This window comes from Eptatretus burgeri, chromosome 18, assembly GCF_056783735.1.
Source record: "Eptatretus burgeri isolate ZD-2024b chromosome 18, Ebu_testis_v1, whole genome shotgun sequence".
Classification (NCBI taxonomy): Eukaryota; Metazoa; Chordata; class Myxini; order Myxiniformes; family Myxinidae; genus Eptatretus; species Eptatretus burgeri.
In genome coordinates, this window is record NC_140978.1 from 28,626,001 (window position 1) to 28,647,144 (window position 21,144).

Genomic DNA, 21,144 nt, shown 5'->3' on the forward strand with positions numbered 1-21,144 from the left:
GCTGAACAGAGAGGCCACCAAGAGGCCATTGGCAACTTTGAAAGAGCGACATGCCTTTATGGCAAAGACTGGTCACTGTGTGCATGTGACAACAATATCCCAAGCTCTCCACATGTCTGGCAGTATGGTAGGTTGGCAAGAAGGAAGCCATTACTCAAAAAAGCCCACCTTGAGTCCCATTTGAGGGATGGAAAAAACTACTACGGAGATTCTGTAGCCATGTGGGAAAAAGGTTTTGTGGTCAGACGAAGCCAAGATGGAACTTTTTGGCCGAAATTCAAAACGTTACATTTGGCGCAAACTCAACACAGCACATCACCCAAAGAACACCGTCCCGACTGTGAAGCATCATGTTATGGGGATGTTTCTCATTAGCAGGGACTGGGGCACTTGTCAGGATAGAAGGGAAAATGGATAGAGCAAGATACAGAAAAAATCCCAGAGGATAACCTGCTGCCCTCTGCAGGAAGGTTGAAATTGGGATGGAAAATCACCTTTTCGTCTGACAATGACCCGAAGCACACAGCCAAATCTCCACTCGAGTGGCAAAGGTACAAAAAAGATAAATGTCCTTGAGTGGCCCAGTCAGAGCTCTGACCTCAATCGAATCAAAAATCTGTGCCATGACTTGAAGATAGCTGTCCCTCAACGCTCCCGACGCAACTTGACCAAGCTTGAACAGTTTTATACAGAAAAATTGGCAAATATTTCCCAATGAAGGTGTGCAAAGTTGGTTGAGACCTATCACAACAGACACCCAGATGTAATTGCTGTCAAAGGTGCTTCCACCAAGTATGATCTCAAGGGGGTGGACACTTATTCGACCAAAATATTCTAGTTTTGTATTTTCAATAAATTTTCTGAAATTTGTAGAATTTGTTTTTCACTTAGAAGTTGTGGGTTATGATGTGTAAATAAAGGCGGAAAAAAATATCTAATTTCATGCAATTTAATTCCAGTCTTTAAGGCGGCAAAAGGTGAAAATTTTAAAAAGGGGTGTAGACTTTCTTTCTGTATTGTAATATACCTACACACACACACACACACACACACACACACACACACACACACACACACACACACACACACACACACACACACACACACACACACACACACACACACACACACACACACACACACACACACACACACACACACACACACACACACACACACACACACACACACACACGTACTGTTTGTATAATGTATATGGATTTTTTTTCACGAAAAATACACATCCAACCAAAAAGTAACTCAATCTACTCTGCTAATTTTAGTGACTAGTGTGAGTCAGCTCGCTACGCTCGCCTCTCCACACGTCGTTGCAGAGATTGACGTCACAGATTTGCTGTGTTGTCATGATTTACACTAATCATAAATACAAACATTTATTTTCTCCAAATTTACGTGTAATATTGGTCATGTTTTGTTTATTTATAATTTATTTGTCATATATAAAGGTCCAAGTGGTCTGAAGTTCAAAATGATCAAGGGTCCTCGTAGTCGAATCTGTCTGACTGCTGCAGGCAGTAAAGAAGGAAAGTGAAAAGGTTGGTCTTTATTTAAACGTAAGAAATATTGAAATCTTGTCAACCGAGAAGATAGATACGTTTAGAAGGGGAGTGTTCCATTACCAATCAGCTTGGAGAGTGCTCACCAAGTGGCTTGCTTGATTTTAAGCACTTAAGCAAGCATTTCAACGAAATGGTTGATAAGAAATGGATGACTTGGCAAGTCAGAGCAAGCCGCCGATTCATAATGGAACCCCAATGATTTTGACATTTTTCTTGAATGATTTACCCCAATGGATGGGGTAAAGGCTGCAGCCAAGCTGTCTCTTTCAGAGCTTCCGAAAGCAGTGCAGCACAGAGATATTTGGAGACATTTGATCATGAATGTCTACAGAAATTGACCACGACTTAACAGAATTGGATAACTGGTTATAATAGTACTGATAGGTGTGTGGACCAGTTTCTGTTCATCGATATACCGCCCATGCATTTTTTGGGTATGTAGTTGACTGGCCAAGGACATCACCGCTTAATTTTGGTGAAGATCAGAATCCGGATCCGGATCTGAGAATATTTAAAGTGATTCTTCACCATTGGGAGAAAGGCCCAAAAACGATATATAGCACAATATCTCAAAAGGTTATGGATGGATTTGGAGAAAATTTGATAGACAGGTTGGTGTGTGACATGGACGAATCTAATACATTTTGGTGAAGATCCGAATTTGGATGTAAGAAATTTTAAAGTGATTCTTTACCATTGAGGGATATGGCCAAAATTTATCGATAGTGTCACAAGATCTCAAAAGATTATGGCTTAATTCGGATGAAACTTGGTGGACAGGTTGTGTGTGTGTGTGTGTGTGTGTGTGTGTGTGTGTGTGTGTGTGTGTGTGTGTGTGTGTGTGTGTGTGTGTGTCAAGGACTATTTGATTCGATTTTTGTGAAGATCCAAATCCGGATCCAGATCCGAGAAATTTTCAAGTGATTCTTCACCACTGTGAGATGGGCGAAAAACAATGTATCGTGTGATATCTCAAAAAGTTGTGGACAAGTTATGTCAAAACTAAGTGGATGAGTTGGTTAGGTGACAAAAACAAGCCGATTCGATTTTGGTTAAGTTCCAGATTCAGATCCGACCGATTGTTGGGATACAAAATGAAACTTTTCAGCGTGGCGAAGGTATGTGCTCCAACGAGTGCCATTCCATCTTGCCAAGTGTCACTCTATGAGTGATTTTTTATTAATTTATTCTTTTGTTACTCTTACCCAAAAGGTGAAGCGAGACAATTGCAACATGCCTGTCTGTGTATGTGTGTTTGTGTGTATGTCTGCGCCTATGTATAATTTCGCTTTTAAAATGTTTTTCTCTGCAACCGCTTGTCCGATCGATGCAAAACTCTAAAAATAGGAGGGACTCCACACTGAGAATATTTTATTGATAACTCTGATATCATGGGTCAAATGGTATGGTGACCACATTTGATGAAAGGAAAAAAATTGGACATCTTTTTGTCCGAAACTGCTCAACGAAAATTTTTTAAAACTTGGCATATGTCATCAACTCCGCATGGGATATATTCGTGGGGCAGATAACAGCAATTTTTGAGAGGAATCGTGCAAATGATGATACAAGCATCAAATTTGGCATTTCTGTTCTGCAGGGCTTTCTGATCAAATCTGCCTGATTGGCCATTTGAAAATCCAAATTTTGAAAATATCTAAAATTTGGATTTTCAAATGGCCAATCAGGCAGATTTGATCAGAAAGCCCTGCAGAACAGAAATTCCAAATTTGATGCTTGTATCAATTTGCACGATTTTCTACTATCGACTACACTATATTGGGTGATAATGATGATGTCATCAGTGAAGTGGTTTTTCCAGCCATAATTGGTTGAATCAAAATCCTTATGTGAAAATTTTGAAGCTTCATATATTTTATCTACGAACCGATGTGAGTTAAGAATTAAATGCATGACGTCAACGGTCAAGTGGTCTGGTGGCCATATTGGATTGAAAAGAAAAACATAAAAAAATCTCCTCCAGAACCGCTTAACTGATTGATGCGAAACTTCGTACACATGATTGACAAGCAATGGGAAATATATCTTTTTTTTCCTTTTCATATTCACATTCATTGATGCAATTTAGTCTTAATGAGCACAAAAGTGGTGTTAAATATCTTAATAATCAATCAATAAAGCTAAAGATAATTGCAATGTACTGTATGTGACATAATCGCGTGCATCGATGATATGAGTATATCAGCTCTGCGCATAATTAGTAGCATGTTCAGTTAACAATGATATTTTTTGTTGAGAATGAGTACGCGAGGTGAGAATGCGCTCTATGAGTGCCGTTCTAGTTTCAGTTTGTTTCACTGGTTGTATTCTTTTCCCTTTTCCTGCACTCTGATTTATTTCTTGAATTAAATTATTTGTCATTGAGAACCAGTCTTGTGGTCACTGAGGGGGAATTCAGGAGTGAAAATGTCAAATAATGTGCTTCCATTTTCTTTTTCCTAGCTCCACCACGAATAAGTCTTTGCAAAAAAATTGAAACAACGAGGTGAAATGAAGGTCGCCTTTTGATGGGTAAATTTGAATTTGGAACTTTTCCCATCACTTTTTACTTCTGCAGGCAGTATTTTCAGCACTTATTTCAGAGGAGCTGGGTAGAGTGAAATTGTGGACAGGTCCGATGCCAGAAATAGACAACGAGGGGCAAGTACAGAGGCTGCATTCATCGTCATTGCGTCCCGTCACCTTTTGATGCACACTTTGTGATGTCGGTTACAAGATCGTCTCCACCCTGGAAACTCTGAGACTTTGGTGAAGTTGATCCGAACTTTGTTGTGCTATGTTTGCAAAGCAACAAGCAAGAATTATTCCCAAGGCATATTTATTTGAAAAAGAGTTTGTTAAACCTTGTTCCAAAACACAACTTCACCGTTTCAGAAATATTATTTTCGAGAAAATGGTTGTAAATTCCTCCTTCATGATGCACTCACTCTGCGTCTCAGCTCCATGATTGCTTGTGCTGTCAATATAACGTCCTTCAAGTCTTTGATTTCCACACCTGCATTGCCACTGACATTCATTTCCTTTATTTCTATGTAAGCCTTGTGCCGACAATATGCGCCATCTTGCTTCCTTTTTTTCCCCTTCTCTTGTGAGCCAGCCATCTGCCAGTGTAAATATTTAAGTTGTCCTCCCGACTCTCATTTTTTAATCTGTGCATGATCTTTGACAATGCCTTCCATCGCATTCAATGCTCAATGCTGGTTTCTTTCTTTTTCTTTACAAAAATCATCCAACTCGCCATGGTTTCATGTCCTGCCCCCAGTCCATTTCCCTCAGACCTGTCCTTTGTGTAAACAATGTAGTGACCTTCCTGCTTCACTTCACTTTAGCATCGGATATATGGCCATTCGGCTTTGTTTTCACCTTCGTTTGTGGTGTATTTTGCATTGAGACCCAATTTCCCTTTTCACAGCATCCCCCTTCCCTCTCTGCCCCCCCACCCTAAAGCCCCACACATGAATGGACTCAGTCTGTGAGGAGCGAGATTCTCAAAACAACATCTGGGGATGCTTGGAGTGGTTTGACATAAAAATGTCAAAATATATATTAAGTGTTTGTTTAGATGGCCTCGTTCCTCTACCTTGTATGCCTTGTAATGCAAAGGCAGTATCGCTTGTTTTATTTCTTCAATTTCCTGTTCTTCACATAGTTCAAGGACATGCAAAGGCCTGGAACGTGTGACTCTGCCATCTTGAAGAGCTAGGAAGCTGTGAGAGGCTGGCCATGTGCCTGCCGGACATTGATGCCTCTGTGCGATCGATGAATCGTACTGGGGAGTACAATGAAATGATTATTTAATTCCTCGAATTTTGTTTGTGTCTGCGGAGTGTGTTTTCACTACCACAGTGTAGCCCAGCTCATCCTTGACGAGCACAATTGCAGGGTTGACTTTGTGCAATATCGAGATATGAAACATGTCCTTATTTGGATTTTCAAATTGGCACTGAACAGCAGCGAATTTGGGTAACCACACACATTGTACATTCATTTGGCAACAACAGATGAAATCATTTCAATGATAATCAAAGAATGTCAGAGAATTTTGAATCATTCACTTGATCCATTTTAAAATTGGTGGTTTAGTAGATTTGGTGCTGATGGTTCTCACTGTAATGAAAAAATTAATGAATGTAAAAAAAAATTCAAATTAATATTGGAAGAGGAGGAGGAAAAAAGGTATTTTTTTTGAGAATAATGAATCAATGATGTGGTAATGTCATATTCAAGGATGAATGAGAGATTATATTTATGATTATTACAAGCCTTACACCTTATTTGTATATGTGAGTATATAAATATATTTATACAAGCATATATGTATATATATATATATATATATATATATATATATATATGTATATATATGTATATATATATATATATATATATATATATATATATATACACGTACATATATGATCGTAGTTCATGAACTGGTCACCCTAAAAAGGCGGAGTTGTTACACGTTTTTCAAAACATTCACTTTCCACTTTGACTACAGACCAGAAAAACCACAGATATCTAGATATCTTAGTATGAGAAGAAAGGTAATTTTGTCTAGTTTAATGTGGAAAAAACAGAAATAAAAAAATATGCAATAGTTTTTGTGTAACAGGCAAATAAGTGATACAAGTCAGGGGTGGAGTAAACAGGCGGATGTGGCGAAGGCGGTGGATGTGGTGAGTCAAATTTGGAATAAACTGAATTTATTTCAATCAATAAGCTTTAATCTAATCTATTTTGTTATTTTTTAGGTGAGTAACACTTGGGACTTGCTGCTGCATGATGCAAAATTGATTATTCAACTCGTTATTATTCAGCAAACCCTGACCAATATGTACAAACTCCAAAAAGTGATCTAGTAAATATCTTTACATAGTTATGTATCTAGCAGATTCTCAGGATTAATTTGGCACTTGAATTGTCCAAAACAGCCAAAGAATAACTGATCCACATCCAATTTACTCAGAAAGGGTGAATTCGAGATAAACGCGAAAATGTGTTTTCCTTGTAATGCATTATCCATTAAAGTTCATAATTAAAAATACCATATTCGCCGTTAATTAGTGGTTTTTGCTAATTTTTTTCACAAAAGTGCATGTAGATTGGTGATGTCTATCAACACAGTGAAAACTGAAAAATTGAATATTTTGACCCTGTAACGCAAATGATGACCAGTTCATGAACTACGACCATATGTTGTTGTTGTTGTTCATCTTTCGGCTGCTCCTGTTAGGGGTCGCCACAGCGCATCATCCGTTATGATCCGCATACTGATTTGGCACAGGTTTTACGCCGGATGCCCTTCCTGATGCAACCCTGGTCACCTCTTACGACACAGGGATCAGGATTTGGGTTTCACCATGATTCCAGGCTGCTCTACACCCTGCCCAGTGCAGAGCCCCCGTCCTCAAGCGATCCTCCAACCCAAGCCTCCGAGTAGCCGGATTACAGGCGCACGCCACTACGCCCAGTTAACTACGACCATATGTGTGTGTATAATATATATATATATATATATATATATATATATATATATATATATATATATATATATATATGTATATGTATATATATATGTATATATATATATATGTATGTATATATATATATATATATATATATATATATATATATATATATATATATATATATATATGTATATATATATATATATATCTATATGTAAATATATATATATATATATATATATATATATATATATATATATATATATATATATATATATATATATATGCTTGTATAAATTCCTGAGATGCATTGTACACATATACAATAGACCATCATGCACAATTGTTCTATCATGCCTGAAGAAGCCAGCTGCGAAGCTGGCGAAACGTTGCCTGAGACCGGTTCTGCTCTCACTTTTTTGCTCAAATTAACAGTCGATCTTGTTTTTTATTTTGGTTGGAATTGCCTTCTTGTTTAAAAAAAAAATGAAAAAAATACACACTGTGTGTACATATATATATATATATATATATATATATATATATATATATATATATATATATATATATATATATACATATATATATATATATATATATATATATATATATATATATATATACATATATATATATATATATATTTTATATATGTATGAAATTACATGATATATATACAGCTCTGGAAAAAAATAAGAGACGACTCCAAAAAAATTTTAAATCAGCATCTCTACATGTATGGCAGCCAATCCATTCCAGTGTCTGTTGAATTCCAACACAGGCACACCTCATTCTACTTAGTGAGGTACTGATTAGGTGATCACCTGAACTGAACCTTATTTAACAAGGAAAAGTATAAAAACCACTGCTGTGATCATCACTATCCTCTTGCAATAGGACCAGCTGGATGGCAAGAACAGTGCTAGTAGTACCTCAAAAATAATTGGAATCAAAAAAATGACTATTGACCATGCCAAAAGAGTTGAAAAGAAAAGTTTTGAGTGAGGAAAAGACGGGTTAAATTCTCGCTTTACTGGCAGAGGGATACAGTGAGTGTCACGATGCTTCCATCCTTAAAATTTCAAAGACGGCGGTTCATAAGAACAAGGTCAAGCAGCAGACATTGGGGACAACAAAGCTTCAGACTGGCAGAGGGCAAAAACGACTTTCCACTTACCAGGATGACCGCCAACTCATTTAATGTCACCCAATAACCGTAGGATGACATCAAGTAATCTCCAAAAAGAATGGCAAATGGCAGCTGGGGTGAAGTGCATGGCAAGGACAGTTCAAAACAGGCTCCTTGGGGCAGGGCTGAAGTTGTGCAAAGCTAGAAAAAGCCCTTCATCAATGAGAAGCAAAGAAGAGCCAGGCTGAGGTTTGCAAAAGACCATAAGGATTGGACCGTAGAGGACTGGAGTAAGGTCGTCTTCTCTGATGAGTCCAATTTCAGCTTTGCCCAACACCTGGTCGTCTAATGGTTAGACGGAGACCTGGAGAGGCCTACAAGCCACAGTGCCTCGCACCCACTGTGAAATTTGGTGGAGGATCAGTGATGATCTGGGGGTGCTTCTGCAAGGCTGGAATTGGGCAGATTTGTCTTTGTGAAGGACTCCTGAATCAAGCCACGTACAAGGTGCCAACTCTGAGGATTGGTTTTTCCAGCAGGACAATGCTCCATGCCACACAGCCAGGTCAATCAAGGTGTGGATGGAGGACCATCAGATCAAGACCCTGTCATGGCCAGCCCGATCTCCAGACCTGAACCCCATTGAAAACCTCTGGAATGTGATGAAGAGGAAGATGGATGGTCACAAGCCATCAAACAAAACTGAGCTGCTTGAATTTTTGCGCCAGGAGTGGCATAAAGTCACCCAACAGCAATGTGAAAGACTGGTGGAGATCATGCCAAGACGCATGAAAGCTGTGATTAAAAATCAGGGTTAATCCACAAAATATTGATTTCTGAACTCTTCCTCAGTTAAAACATTAGTATTGTGTTGTTTAAAAATGAATATGAACTTGTTTTATTTGGATTATTTGAGGTCTGAAAACACTGAATCTTTGTTGTTATTTTGACCAGTTGTCATTTTCTGCAAATAAATGCTCTTAATGACAATATTTTTATTCGGAATTTGGGAGAAATGTTGTCAGTAGTTTATAGAATAAAACAAAGACGTTCATTTTACTCAAACACGTCCCTATAAATAGAAAAACCAGAAAAACTGATAATTTTGCAGTGGTCTCTTAATTTTTTCCTGAACTGTATATAGTCTGTCTAAAAAGTAATAGGACTGACTTCCCAGAAATTTTATTCCAAAAAATATATTGAAATCACAACCTGTCCCCTTCAAAATAGTTTCCCTCCAGTCTCACACACTTGTCCATCCTCTTCATCCACGTTTCGATGCATTCCCGGAAGGCTTCTTATGGAATCCTCCGGAGCTCCGTCATCACGGCTCTTTTGATGGCCTCCACATCATGAAATCGTGTCCCCTTGATCACCCCTTTGAGCTTGGGGAATAGGAACGAATCAGAAGGGGCCAAGTCTGGTGAATACGGAGGTTGCTCCAGAGTTGGCACCTTCCTCTCCACTAGAAACTGTCGGATGCTCAGGGCACTGCGAGTAGGGGAGTTGTCATGGTGGAGCACCCAGGCGTTGTTCTCCCACAGATCCCTCCTCTTGTCCAGTACTGATCTCATGAGGTGCCGGAGGATCTCCTTGTCCACATATTAATTCACTGTTTGACCCTGTGGTAGAAACTCGAAGTGGACGATGCCCTTGATGTCAAAAAATGCGATGAGCATCACCTTGACCTGCGACTTCGACATCCTTGCTTTCTTTGGTCTTGGTGATGCCGGACTTTTCCACTGACAACTCTGTCATTTGGTCTCGGGATTGTATTCGAATATCCACGATTCATCGCCAGTCATGACTCTCCCAACCAGCTCTGGATCGTCCTCGAGGCGCTCGATAATGTTGTGACAGACAGTGACTCTACTGTTTATGGTTCTCGGACAACAGCTCAGGGACCATCTTTGCGCACACCTTGCGCATTTCGAGATTTTCAGTGATGATACACCATGCAGTGTCCTTGTTGATGGAAAGTTCCTCAGCAATCATCCGCACGGTGAGTCGACGATGTGCGCGCACCATCTGCTTCACATGCTCAATGTTGTCCGCCGTTCTGTTCATTGAAGATCCTCCAGACCATGGATCATCTTCAACCTCCTCCCGTCCCTCTTTGAACCTCTTGTGCCATTCAAATGCACATGCATGTGACATCGTTTCTTCCCCGTAGACTTGCTGCAGCATTGCGAAGGATTCGGAAGGTGTTTTGCCAAGCTTGGCAAGAAACTTCAGATTGGCTCTCTGCTCACAACTCATATTGCGACGACTCAGACAAGACAACATGTAAATCATGACCTGTAAAAAAAATCTCACAATGAGCGCAGTTAACCATCACCAATCATATATATATATATATATATATATATATATATATATATATATATATATTTATATATATATATATACATATATATATATATATATATATACATATATATATATACATATATATATATATATATATATATATATATATATATATATATATATATATATATATATATATATATATATATATATACATATATATATATACATATATATATACATACATATATGTATATATATATATATATATATATATATATATATATATATATATATATTTCCTGCTGGAATGTTGCGAAAGACTGTGACGCATGTATGTGTGTATATATATATATATGTATATATATATATATATATATATATATATATATATATATATATATATATATATATATATATATATATATATATATATATATATATATATATATATATATATATATATATATATATATATATATATATATATATATATATATATATATATATATATACACTATTGGTATAAAGTTTTAGAACACCCCCATTTTTCCAGTTTTTACTGAAATTTAAGCAGTTTAATGTTTCATTATACTCTGAAATTAAAGCATAGAACAAATAAACAATTGCAGATAAAAGAGAAATCATGGAATCGTTTTGTTGAACAAAATTTAATCTATATTTTTGACTCATCAAAGTCGCCACCTTTTGCAGACATAACAGCCGAACATACACGTGGCATACTCTCCACAATGGAAATCAAAGATTGTTCGGAAAGTTCTTCCCAACACTGTTGCAGAATTTCCCACAAATGTGTTGCACTTGTAGGTTGCTTTGCTTTCATCCTTCTTTCCAGTTCATCCCAAACCAGCTCGATGGGGTTTAATTCTGGAGACTGTACTGGCCATTCCATGATTTGAAGCCTACCATCTTGTTCTTTTCTTCTATGGTAGTTCTGACGTCGCCTGGAGGTATGTTTTGGGTCGTTACCTTGCTGTAGGATGAACCCCTGACCAACGAGGCATAGACCAGAGGGTATTGCATGGTGCTGCAAAATGCTGTGGTAGCCCTTGTGGTTCAGGGTGCCAGTCACTCTGTGCAAGTTGCCGACTCTGGATCCAGCAAAAGAGCCCAAGGTCATCACGCTTCCTCCATGTTTGACAGTTGGTGTCACACACTGAGGAACCATACTTTTTCCTACTCGAAGGCGTACAAAGCTTGGTAGGCTTTGTACAAAGCTTGGTAGGCTTGGTAGGCTACAAAACTTTGTACGCCTTTGTACGCCTTTGTACGCCTCGAAGGCCCTGCGTGATGAACCGAAGATTTCAAACTTTGATTCATCGGTCCAGAAGACCTTCTTTCAGTTTCCAGTCGTCCACTGGCGGTGCTTCATGGCCCAGGCAAGCCTCTTTTTCTTATTTTTCCATCTTAGCAATGGCTTTCTTATTACCACTCGATCTGTCAAACTCGCAGCTCAAAGTCTTCTCTTCACAGTTGAAACTGAGACTTCCTTACTTCGACCAGTGTTAAGCTGTGCTTGAAGCTGCTGTCCTGTGAGCTGCCTATCACGCAAGCTGTTGACTCTCAGAAACTTGTCTTCTGATTGTGTTGTGGCTTTGGGTCTGCCAGACCTCTTCCTTTCAGTGTTTCCTCCAGTTTCCAAGTGCCTTTTGATGGTGTAGGAAACTGTACTCACTGACACCTTGGCTTGCATTGCAATTTTTCAAAAGGAAAGACTGACACTTTTCAGGGTTATAATGGTCTGTCTGTCTTGTTTTTTTGATTGTCTTTTTCTTGCCATTATGATAGCAATATATTACTTCCTGCAGTGCAATATTGTCCAAATAATGCTTCAGATGGTGTAGCAACACAGTCTGTTCCAACACTGCTTTTATACAGACAGAGGGTTTGTAACTAATCAACAAAAGTTCGGACAACTGTTGTAATTGTTTGCATCAACTTTAAAGGCTTAATTTACTTCCATTGTTGCAGAACAGCTGCAGTTGCTAACCCATTACTTGTTCCCCGAACAGGGCTTTTTTAACAACTCTGAAATTTACGTTATTTTTCAGTTTTTGGAAACCTAAACTTTTTTTTTTTTTTTAACTCTGGCAGTTTACGCTTAGCTTTGTACCATTTCAGGTTATTCACTGGACTTGAACTGCTTAAATTTCAGTAAAAACTGGAAAAATGGGGGTGTTCTAAAAGTTTTGACCAGCAGTGTATTTACATATATATGTATATATATATATATATATATATATATATATATATATATATATATATATATATATATATATATATATATATATATATACATATACAAAAAAATGAAAAAAATTATCAAAATTAAACTTTTGCTTTTAAAGTTTTCAATTTTTGGGGGGTCTAAAGCACTCCCTGTCACTCATTGATGAATCTCTGAAAGTTTGATAAAGATCTGTTTGACCATCTCTGAAAAGAATGGCGACACACAGATAGACTGTGGTCCAAGCTCCCGTTTTGTTTATTTTTGTGACCCATGCCACATATCTTACCTGTTTCTGTAAAAAAAAAAAAGTTGTACAAATAATATCTGAAATTCGTCAAGCCCAAAATATGAACATTTTTTCAAAATATGGAAAAAAAACATCTGAAAATGTGACAACATATTAAATATATATTATCCAAGCAGTGCACGATTGAATTACGTTACGAGCACTGATGCGTACGCATCAACCAATCACGTGCTTCGTTCCAGACCTGACTATCACGAGCCATGATAACGGTATGTGGATCTTAGTGCTGTTGAGGATTCTTAAGGACTATTTTCAGGGTTTTGCTCCATGCATGTCATCAACACTCACAGTGGAGTTATTCTCTTCAGTGAGAAAAGTGATCAGAAGTTTCAAGAATGTGCTGCCAAGTACAAAGAAGTCAAAGGAAGCCCCAAAAGCAAGGTCGCAGCATGAGCAGTCAGTGATGATGAAGAACCTGAAGAAGCTGAAGGACTTAGAAGTCTCCATTAATTTCATGAATTATCAACGAAATCCTTTGATCGTGCTTTGATGACATCATGTGCGCTGTGCATGATGAAATAATCGCGAGCTTTCAGTGTAACTTACTTCACTTGCATGTCATTGCTATGCATTGTGCAGGAGGAGCACCCGCGTTCCATTGCTCGAGTCTCTGGACTTGCTCCTTGCGATTGCTGGAACATGCATGCTCCCCCATAATCCTGTGTTAACTGTTTACAAGAGAAGTCCTGAACTAGGAGAAAGAAAGTGGGATTTTTCTCACGCGATCCTGCATTGACATCGATTTAAGTGGGTGGAAGCTTGATCACCAAGATCTACAGTGAAGAGCAGCAAGTACATCATCAATGGAAAAACATTCCTCTAATGCAGTGAGAGCAAAGCAGAGCTGATGAGGTTTTTCTACCAGACTTTGAGAAAGAAACCATGTGAATGCCTTCAGAAAGTCAAGGTGTTTAGTGCTCATGAAGGGGAATGCCAAGTGTTTGCGGATGAGAACGAGCAAATGATTGTTCGTTCTGTGCCAGAACTTGATTAGAATCACGAAGAAGTGGATACTTGTTTTTTTCTTCATTGCCAGTACACTACTCAACATCAGGCATCAAGTTCAACAGATACGTCCCCGTACCCAGTCCTAATCAAGAGTCCTGACGTGGATGTCTTCATGATTGGTGTCACTACGGCTGAGAATATTGGAGCGGAGATATTGTTCCAGAGTGGAAGAGGCAACGGGAGCAGGACCGTGAGTTTGTCGAGGATAAGCTCTCATCCGGGGATGAGATATTATCGGAGGCTTGATATCACTTCACTGTTTCACAAGCTGTTATTCTGTTGACTCTTTCCACTGGAAATCCAAAGTGAAAGCCTTCAGGTTGTTTGCAAATGTCACAGCTTGTCATGTAAATTTTCAAGAATTAGGGAGCTCATTTGCAGTCGGTGATGAATTGGTGAAAGGTCTTGAAAGGTTTCCTTGCGGAATGTATGGACAAGACTGCAAGAAAGACGTTGAAGCAAGATACAACCTGTTCCTCATGTTAACCAAGTCAGAAGCACGTCTCCCACCTGCTGAAGACTCACTCAAGCAACATGTCATAAGAGCAAATTACCAGGCCGCTGAACACTCTTAGATGTCTGGAACAGTTCCCACGCATCCCTAATCCAAAGGGATGTGGATGGAATGTCGTTGAAGGTGAATTAGACATCAACTGGGGGTGATCTGCCTCTTGCTAAATGCAGTTTGCTTGATTTAACATTCTGTTCGTGCAAGAAAACTAGCTGTGAGAATAAAGGAAGATGCTCTTGTCACCAGCATGGTGTTTTTTTTTTTTGTACCAATCTTTGCAAATGCGTTGACTGCAGAAACTCTGTTGCTATGAAAGAGTCAATTTTTTGGAGGAAGGTTCGGATGAGGAGTATATTCAGAAAGTGAAAAAGTGAAGTGGCAAATAGCTGTTGATAACATGTAGGGTTAAGACACATGATGTGATGTATTCATTTCTTTCCTTTCATTTGAATGATGATTGCTACATGTACCTTCAATGCACACGTACTGCATTGCAAGAGCTCAACGTTGTTCCAATTCCCCCATGTCATCAATGTGAATGCATGTACCTTTAATTTTCTGCTAATGCATCTGAAGAAGGTCTCTGTGATAGTGTGTTCTCTGAAATCAGCAGTATATTTAGTTTGTGTCGACTATCCATGTCCATTTTTTGATGACATTTTCTAAAGTGTAAGAGAATGAATGGTTATTATTTACTTTTTCATTGTTACCTCTGCCATTGAAGGTGGATGGAGGCTATGTTTTCACACCTGTCTGTTTGTTTGACTGTTTGTGAACGGGATATCTCAAAAAGTTGTGCATGGATTCAGCTGAAACTTGGTGGGCAGGTTGGGTACATAACGAGGAAGAATTGATTCGATTTTGGTGAAGATCCGAATCCGGATCCAGATCCGGATACGATCATTTTTTAAAGTGATTTTTCACCATTGAGTGATTGAGCTAAAACGATATGTAGCATGATATCTCGAAAAGTTAGGGACGGATTCGGACAAAACTTGGTGGATGAGTTGGTTAGGTGACAAGAACAAGGCGATTAAATTTTAGTTCGGGTCTGAATCCAGATCCGGCCTATTAGTGGGATGCAAAACGTAAACTAATCAGCTTGGTAGAGTTATGCGCTCTACCGAGTGTCCTCGTTGAAGATAAATAAAGATTCGTGGACCTTTAAAGTGTTGGCATAGTCGTATGCAAAGTTGGCCAGACAGGATTTGAGAATATCGCAATACAAGTCTGCAAATATATGTTGATGCTGCACTCAGAGCATGAACTGCTGCAGTGATACCAGGAGATTCATGATGTATCATTTCATGTAGACAGCCCATGTGAACTTTTGGAAGCATCATGTGACCTCACTGGAATGATGTTACAAATTTCATTCTGGTCCAAAAATGAATTATTTAATTGATTGTTTGATAATTGTTAGAGAGTGACAGAATTAGAATAGCCATCTTCAGTCATGCCAAAACTACATTCTTATACGCTCGGTCAACATTGGAATGATATGGCTTCGTGAATTCATCTGAAATATTCACAGTGTGTGTGTGTAGTGTAGTGTCGTGTGGTGTAGTGTAGTGTGGAACCTTTACCAATCTCCTCATCTATAAATAAACTGAAGATGAAAAAGCCTGCAGATGCAGAATTCCTGTGGAGTAATACACAGCTCTTCAATAATGAACACAAGGTGGCACTATATTTTGGAATATTTTTTTTCCTCATTTGCACAACTCATTAATCTGCAACTTTTTGCATTGATGAGTTATGGATTCTTTCTCAGTAAATTTTTAACTACATTGGGGCAAAATTTCAGGGAGATACAAGAGGTGGGTCACAGAAGTAAAAGAAAGCTTGGCACCTTTTTGATTTTCAGCCTGTGGTCTAAGACGCACAAACAGCTTCCTTATAGTATGGATGATTGATGATTGAGGGTTCGACTTTGTGTGCCGATCACCTTTGGTGATATCACCTCGCTGCTCTCGTTTTGGTGGAATCACCAAAATGAGAGCAGCGATATCACCTCGCTGGTCGACTTTGTACACCGAACACCTCGCTGCTCTCAGTGCCGGGCAAGGTCTTTGCTCGGATTATTCTTGATAGGGTTCGCCACTGTCTGCTTGAGCATCCAGAGCAGTCAGGCTTTACGTAAACGATTGACCGTATCCTTGCTCTCTGGGTCCTCGCCGAATGCAGACGATAGTTTCAGCAGGGGCTGCTTGCAGCTGATGTTGATCTCTGTAAAGCGTTCGATTCAATGAATCGGGATGCCCTCTGGAAGATTCTTGGTCTTCGTGGGGTGCCACCAAAAATGAACAATCTGATGTCTGAACTATACCCAAGAATTGAGAGTTCCGTGAGATGTGGTGATACCATCTCTGACTTATTTCCAGTTGTTCCTGGAGTTTGTCAGGGGTGTGTACTGGCCCCCACACTTTTCAGTACTTATATGGACTGGATTCTGGGGAGGATCTCGGAGAGATCAAGCTGTGGTGCATCATTTGGGAATGTCAAGATCTCTGACCTTGATTTCACAGATGATGCAGTCATCTTTGCGGAGATTTTAGATATCCTTTTAGGGCCCTCGAGGTGTTGAATGACGAGTCAGAGCCGCTGGGATTATGGGTTTCCTGCATCAAAACGAAGATCCAGTCTTTCAATGACATCTTGGATGCTGCTGTCTTGTCTGTACCTGTTTGTGGTGAGGATGTTGACGTCACGGAGAGATTCACTTACCTTGGCAGTGATATTCAGGTCTCTGCTGGCTGTGAGCCAGAGGTCAATAGATATCTGGGTCAGGCCTGGGGAGTCATGGATTCACTGGATCATGGGGTGTGGTGCTGCTGGTACCTGTGTGGAAGGATTAAAGTCTGAGTCTTCTGGTCCTTGGTGCTTCCAATCTTGCTCTATGGATGTGAGCCTTGGACTCTGACCAGGGATCTGAGACGGAGTCTTAATTCCTTTGGGACCAGGTCTCTCCGGAGAATCCTTGGCGATCGCTGGTCGGACTTTGTGTTCAACAAGCGGTTGCTGAGAGAGACTCAAATGAGATTTGTTATCTTCATGGTCCGTGAGCGTCAGCTGCGGCTGTATGGACATGTGGCTCATTTTCCTGAGGCTGATCCTGCTCACCAGATTCTCTCAGCAAGGGAACCTCGTGAGGATAGGATGCCAATGGGCCGACGACATGCCTCGTGGTTGCAACAGGTTGATCAGCATCTCAAGGAGATGGGGATGGGTCAGGTATCTGCCTCGGGGATGACCGGATGGAGGCCCCTTGAGTTCCGACAGAAAGTGGATGCAGTGACGCGTTGCTCCAGTGCATGCTTCCATCCCTGACCTGACCTGACCTGGCACCTTTGGTACATTCTCTGGTCTCGTATACTTCATGGCCACTTTCTTTTTTGCCCTCGATGGTTGCAACCTTTCCCTCACTTAATTTAAGTAGATTTTAAAGGCAAAATCTGTCTATTTCATCTGGAGAATGCTGCCATCTTACTGCTCCAAAACTATAGTTTTGTCTTTGGTACCACTGTTGCTCTCACTCTATCATTATCGTCCTGCGGCATACATCTGGAAAGACAGTTCCTGAGTTTTTCATTGTGTGTGTGTTCTGATGTACCATACTTGTTTGCAGAGTGTTGGTGCCGCTGAAGCAGTTTCTTGGCAAGGGTTATCCTGGGTGGTTTGCCATTGCCTTCCCAGCAGTAGTCATGGCAGGAATTTGTGATTTGTTTCAGGGTGCCGGCAATGTCTCGCCTCCTCTTCGCAAAGGACACAGTGGAATCGTTAACGTCCACCAACTAACGCCGGCAGACGGGACACCCAGTTGAACGTCCATCCGAGGGACGGCACACACATCGATCAATCGCCCACGCTTATGTGGTTTTAAATATCGTGAGTTTCAGTTATTTTAACACTTTTTGGCCACACTACAAATATTACAATGGAGTCTGGTGTTGCATTCATCCAAATCGAAGATTACGTCATCATTCAGTTCAGTGGATAAAAGGTCCCTTTCTTTTCATCTCCAATGATGTAAAGCATCATTGGTTAGGGGCGCGGCTATGCCGCTGATGCAGTGCCCCTATTACCAGTACACTGGTTCTCATTCCGCCAAACTCGGAAGCATGACAGGCTGAGTCAACCCCCTGCTATAAATTCAGTGGCCAACGGGGCTCAAACTCAGGACCCGAGGATCCCAAGCCACCACTCCAACCGCCAAGCCAACACCAGGCTGTTCGCCAGTTCAAAGATGAATCAAACGGACCGACCAATCGATCTCAGGGTCTTTTTACCTCCACAAGGACGAGCAGGTTTCCCATACAAGGCTGTAATCGCAGGACACCTTGGTGTCCGATAAATGAGGATTTTACTGCAAACAACTCACATATCGAAGTTTTGCGTTGAGTTTTTAAAGATTAGGTCATGGAGGATTCATCGACCGCGATGTGATGGATTGAGCACACAGGCACGACGGTACGACGGGACCCATGTAACTCCAGCGATTGGCTTACTAGCTCCATTAATTCCACTCACGATTGGCAGCATTGCTCCATCGCAAAGTGAAACAAAGAAAGAAGATATTTCGTATTACACATCTTCAGTCAATATTGCTGCACAGAACGAGTGAGGCAGAGCGCGTAACCAGGGGAAACAGGTGTATAAAATCACTCTTACCTGGGGGCAGCACTCCGTTAATGCGAGGAATGATAATTAATCAGATGGGTTTGGATGATGTCGACAAAAGTGAGTGGGTTAACAGAAATGGGCTTGGGTACCGCAGCTCGATCATCGAGTTGGTTTTCACCGTAAAGGAGTCTGAGCGTGAAACTTGCGCTTTTATTAACGTCGTTATTTAAGGGACGGACTCTAATGTGTCTCACCTGTGCCACAACATTGTATAAACTTGTGATTATTTATTGTATCAATTTTCTGAAATGGTTCCTTCTTCCCTTTCGAGAGAGTGATGCGTTCAGACTTCAATCGCAACACCAATGCAACTCGTATCCTTTTGAAATATGTGTACAGATCCATGTTCATTTCATATTTGATTGACTCTCGTTTCATGTGGATGTTTTGTGATCCACCAGTGAATCGGTTGTTTTTCGATGAAAATATTCCTGACCTTTTTTTGATAGTACGTGGTAGCACTTGTCTGTGGGGAAGCATCATTCGATGGGGGTGCAGCTGTGCCCTAAGTGACCGCAACTAATGGCAGCAGACGGGACGGCCAGTTTAACGTGCATCCGAGGGATGGCAAACACAATGACGTATCCATCACCCATTCTGGACTTTCATCATACCAATCACATCGGAAACTGGAGAAACAATTTCATCATCTTGTTTTCCTGTATGGAATAATATGTTGATGGCGCTTTGCGGAGATATTCTTCTTGGGGGGAAAATACCTAAAGTTTTGACTCTTTATTATTATTGTTGAAGATAGTCAAAGTTTTAATGGACATTACTCACATAGAATTATGTGACCTTGCTTTGTAGTTGCTCGTATCGGATTGTGTTAACGGTTTCCATTTCTTTGTGCAAGATTGATGAATGTATCTTGAGCTGAAGTGCTCTTCAGGCAGATGAATATGATGGAGGTGGACAAAAAGCCAGGTCAAATGATTCCGTCAACCCGCTGAGTGTGACTTTAACTCTACTCATGCAAATGCAGAACTAACGCACACACACACACACACACACACACACACACACACACACACACACACACACACACACACACACACACACACACACACACACACACACACACACACACACACACACACACACCTTCTTATGACATAAAAAGGCAGGACTCCAATGAATGATTTGTATTTGAAAGTCTACAAATCCACAACCAATTACAATGATGTCAAGACTATCCTTTTGGAATTGATGTTGAAACGCTGTCCTCTCGTTCGACCTGATCCTTATCCCTGCTCACCATTGCATTGGTTTCTTTCCATTCGTCACGTACAACATCACGATTGTCCCATATCGGTATGGTTTGAATGATGTGGATGGAGGTGTGACAGCAACGAATTGGCTAAACGTCCTTTTCCCTGACTCTGTTTGCCCACTTTGTGTGTGTGTGTGTGCTCCGGAGGGAGCCATAGCGGGTGCCTGATAACTCACCCTTGGGTTAGGATGGTCAGCATAAGCTGGACGGAAGAACAGAAAATACGCATTTAATTTCAACCATCTTGGCTCTCTCATTCCTGACCTTTTCTGCCTGTGCCCCTGTCGATCCCTTCCTTCTCTCCCTCGTTCCCCGCAGGCGAGTCGGGCGTGTTTGCTTGGCCATTTCATTTCCCCGACTGTAACGGCTCTCGGCAGTCTCCCATCGACCTGGTGATGGAGGAATCGATCCCGAATCCAGAATTAACCGAAATCCGTTTGGCCGGCTGGGATAAGCCAACCCCCGATCGGCCCTTAATGAAAAACACAGGAAAAACAGGTTACTGAAACATTGGATATAAAATTTTAATCTCTCCTGCTGTCACTTTCATTCCTTGCTTGCACCTTTTGTGACTCGTTCATGAGCTTATCTTTTTGCCTC

At 40.3% G+C, this 21,144-nt stretch overlaps 1 protein-coding gene across 7 annotated transcripts in view; it reads left to right on the forward strand.

Annotated features, from left to right (window-relative positions):
* LOC147008802 (receptor-type tyrosine-protein phosphatase gamma-like) overlaps positions 1-21,144 on the forward strand; it is a 732,556-nt gene that overhangs the window by 251,676 nt on the left and 459,736 nt on the right. For all 7 annotated transcript variants that reach the window (XM_085863992.1, XM_085863997.1, XM_085863993.1 and 4 more), the window contains one exon: positions 20,863-21,042. In XM_085863992.1, the coding sequence (XP_085720118.1) occupies positions 20,863-21,042 (180 nt within the window). The remainder of the gene's footprint in view (positions 1-20,862; positions 21,043-21,144) is intronic.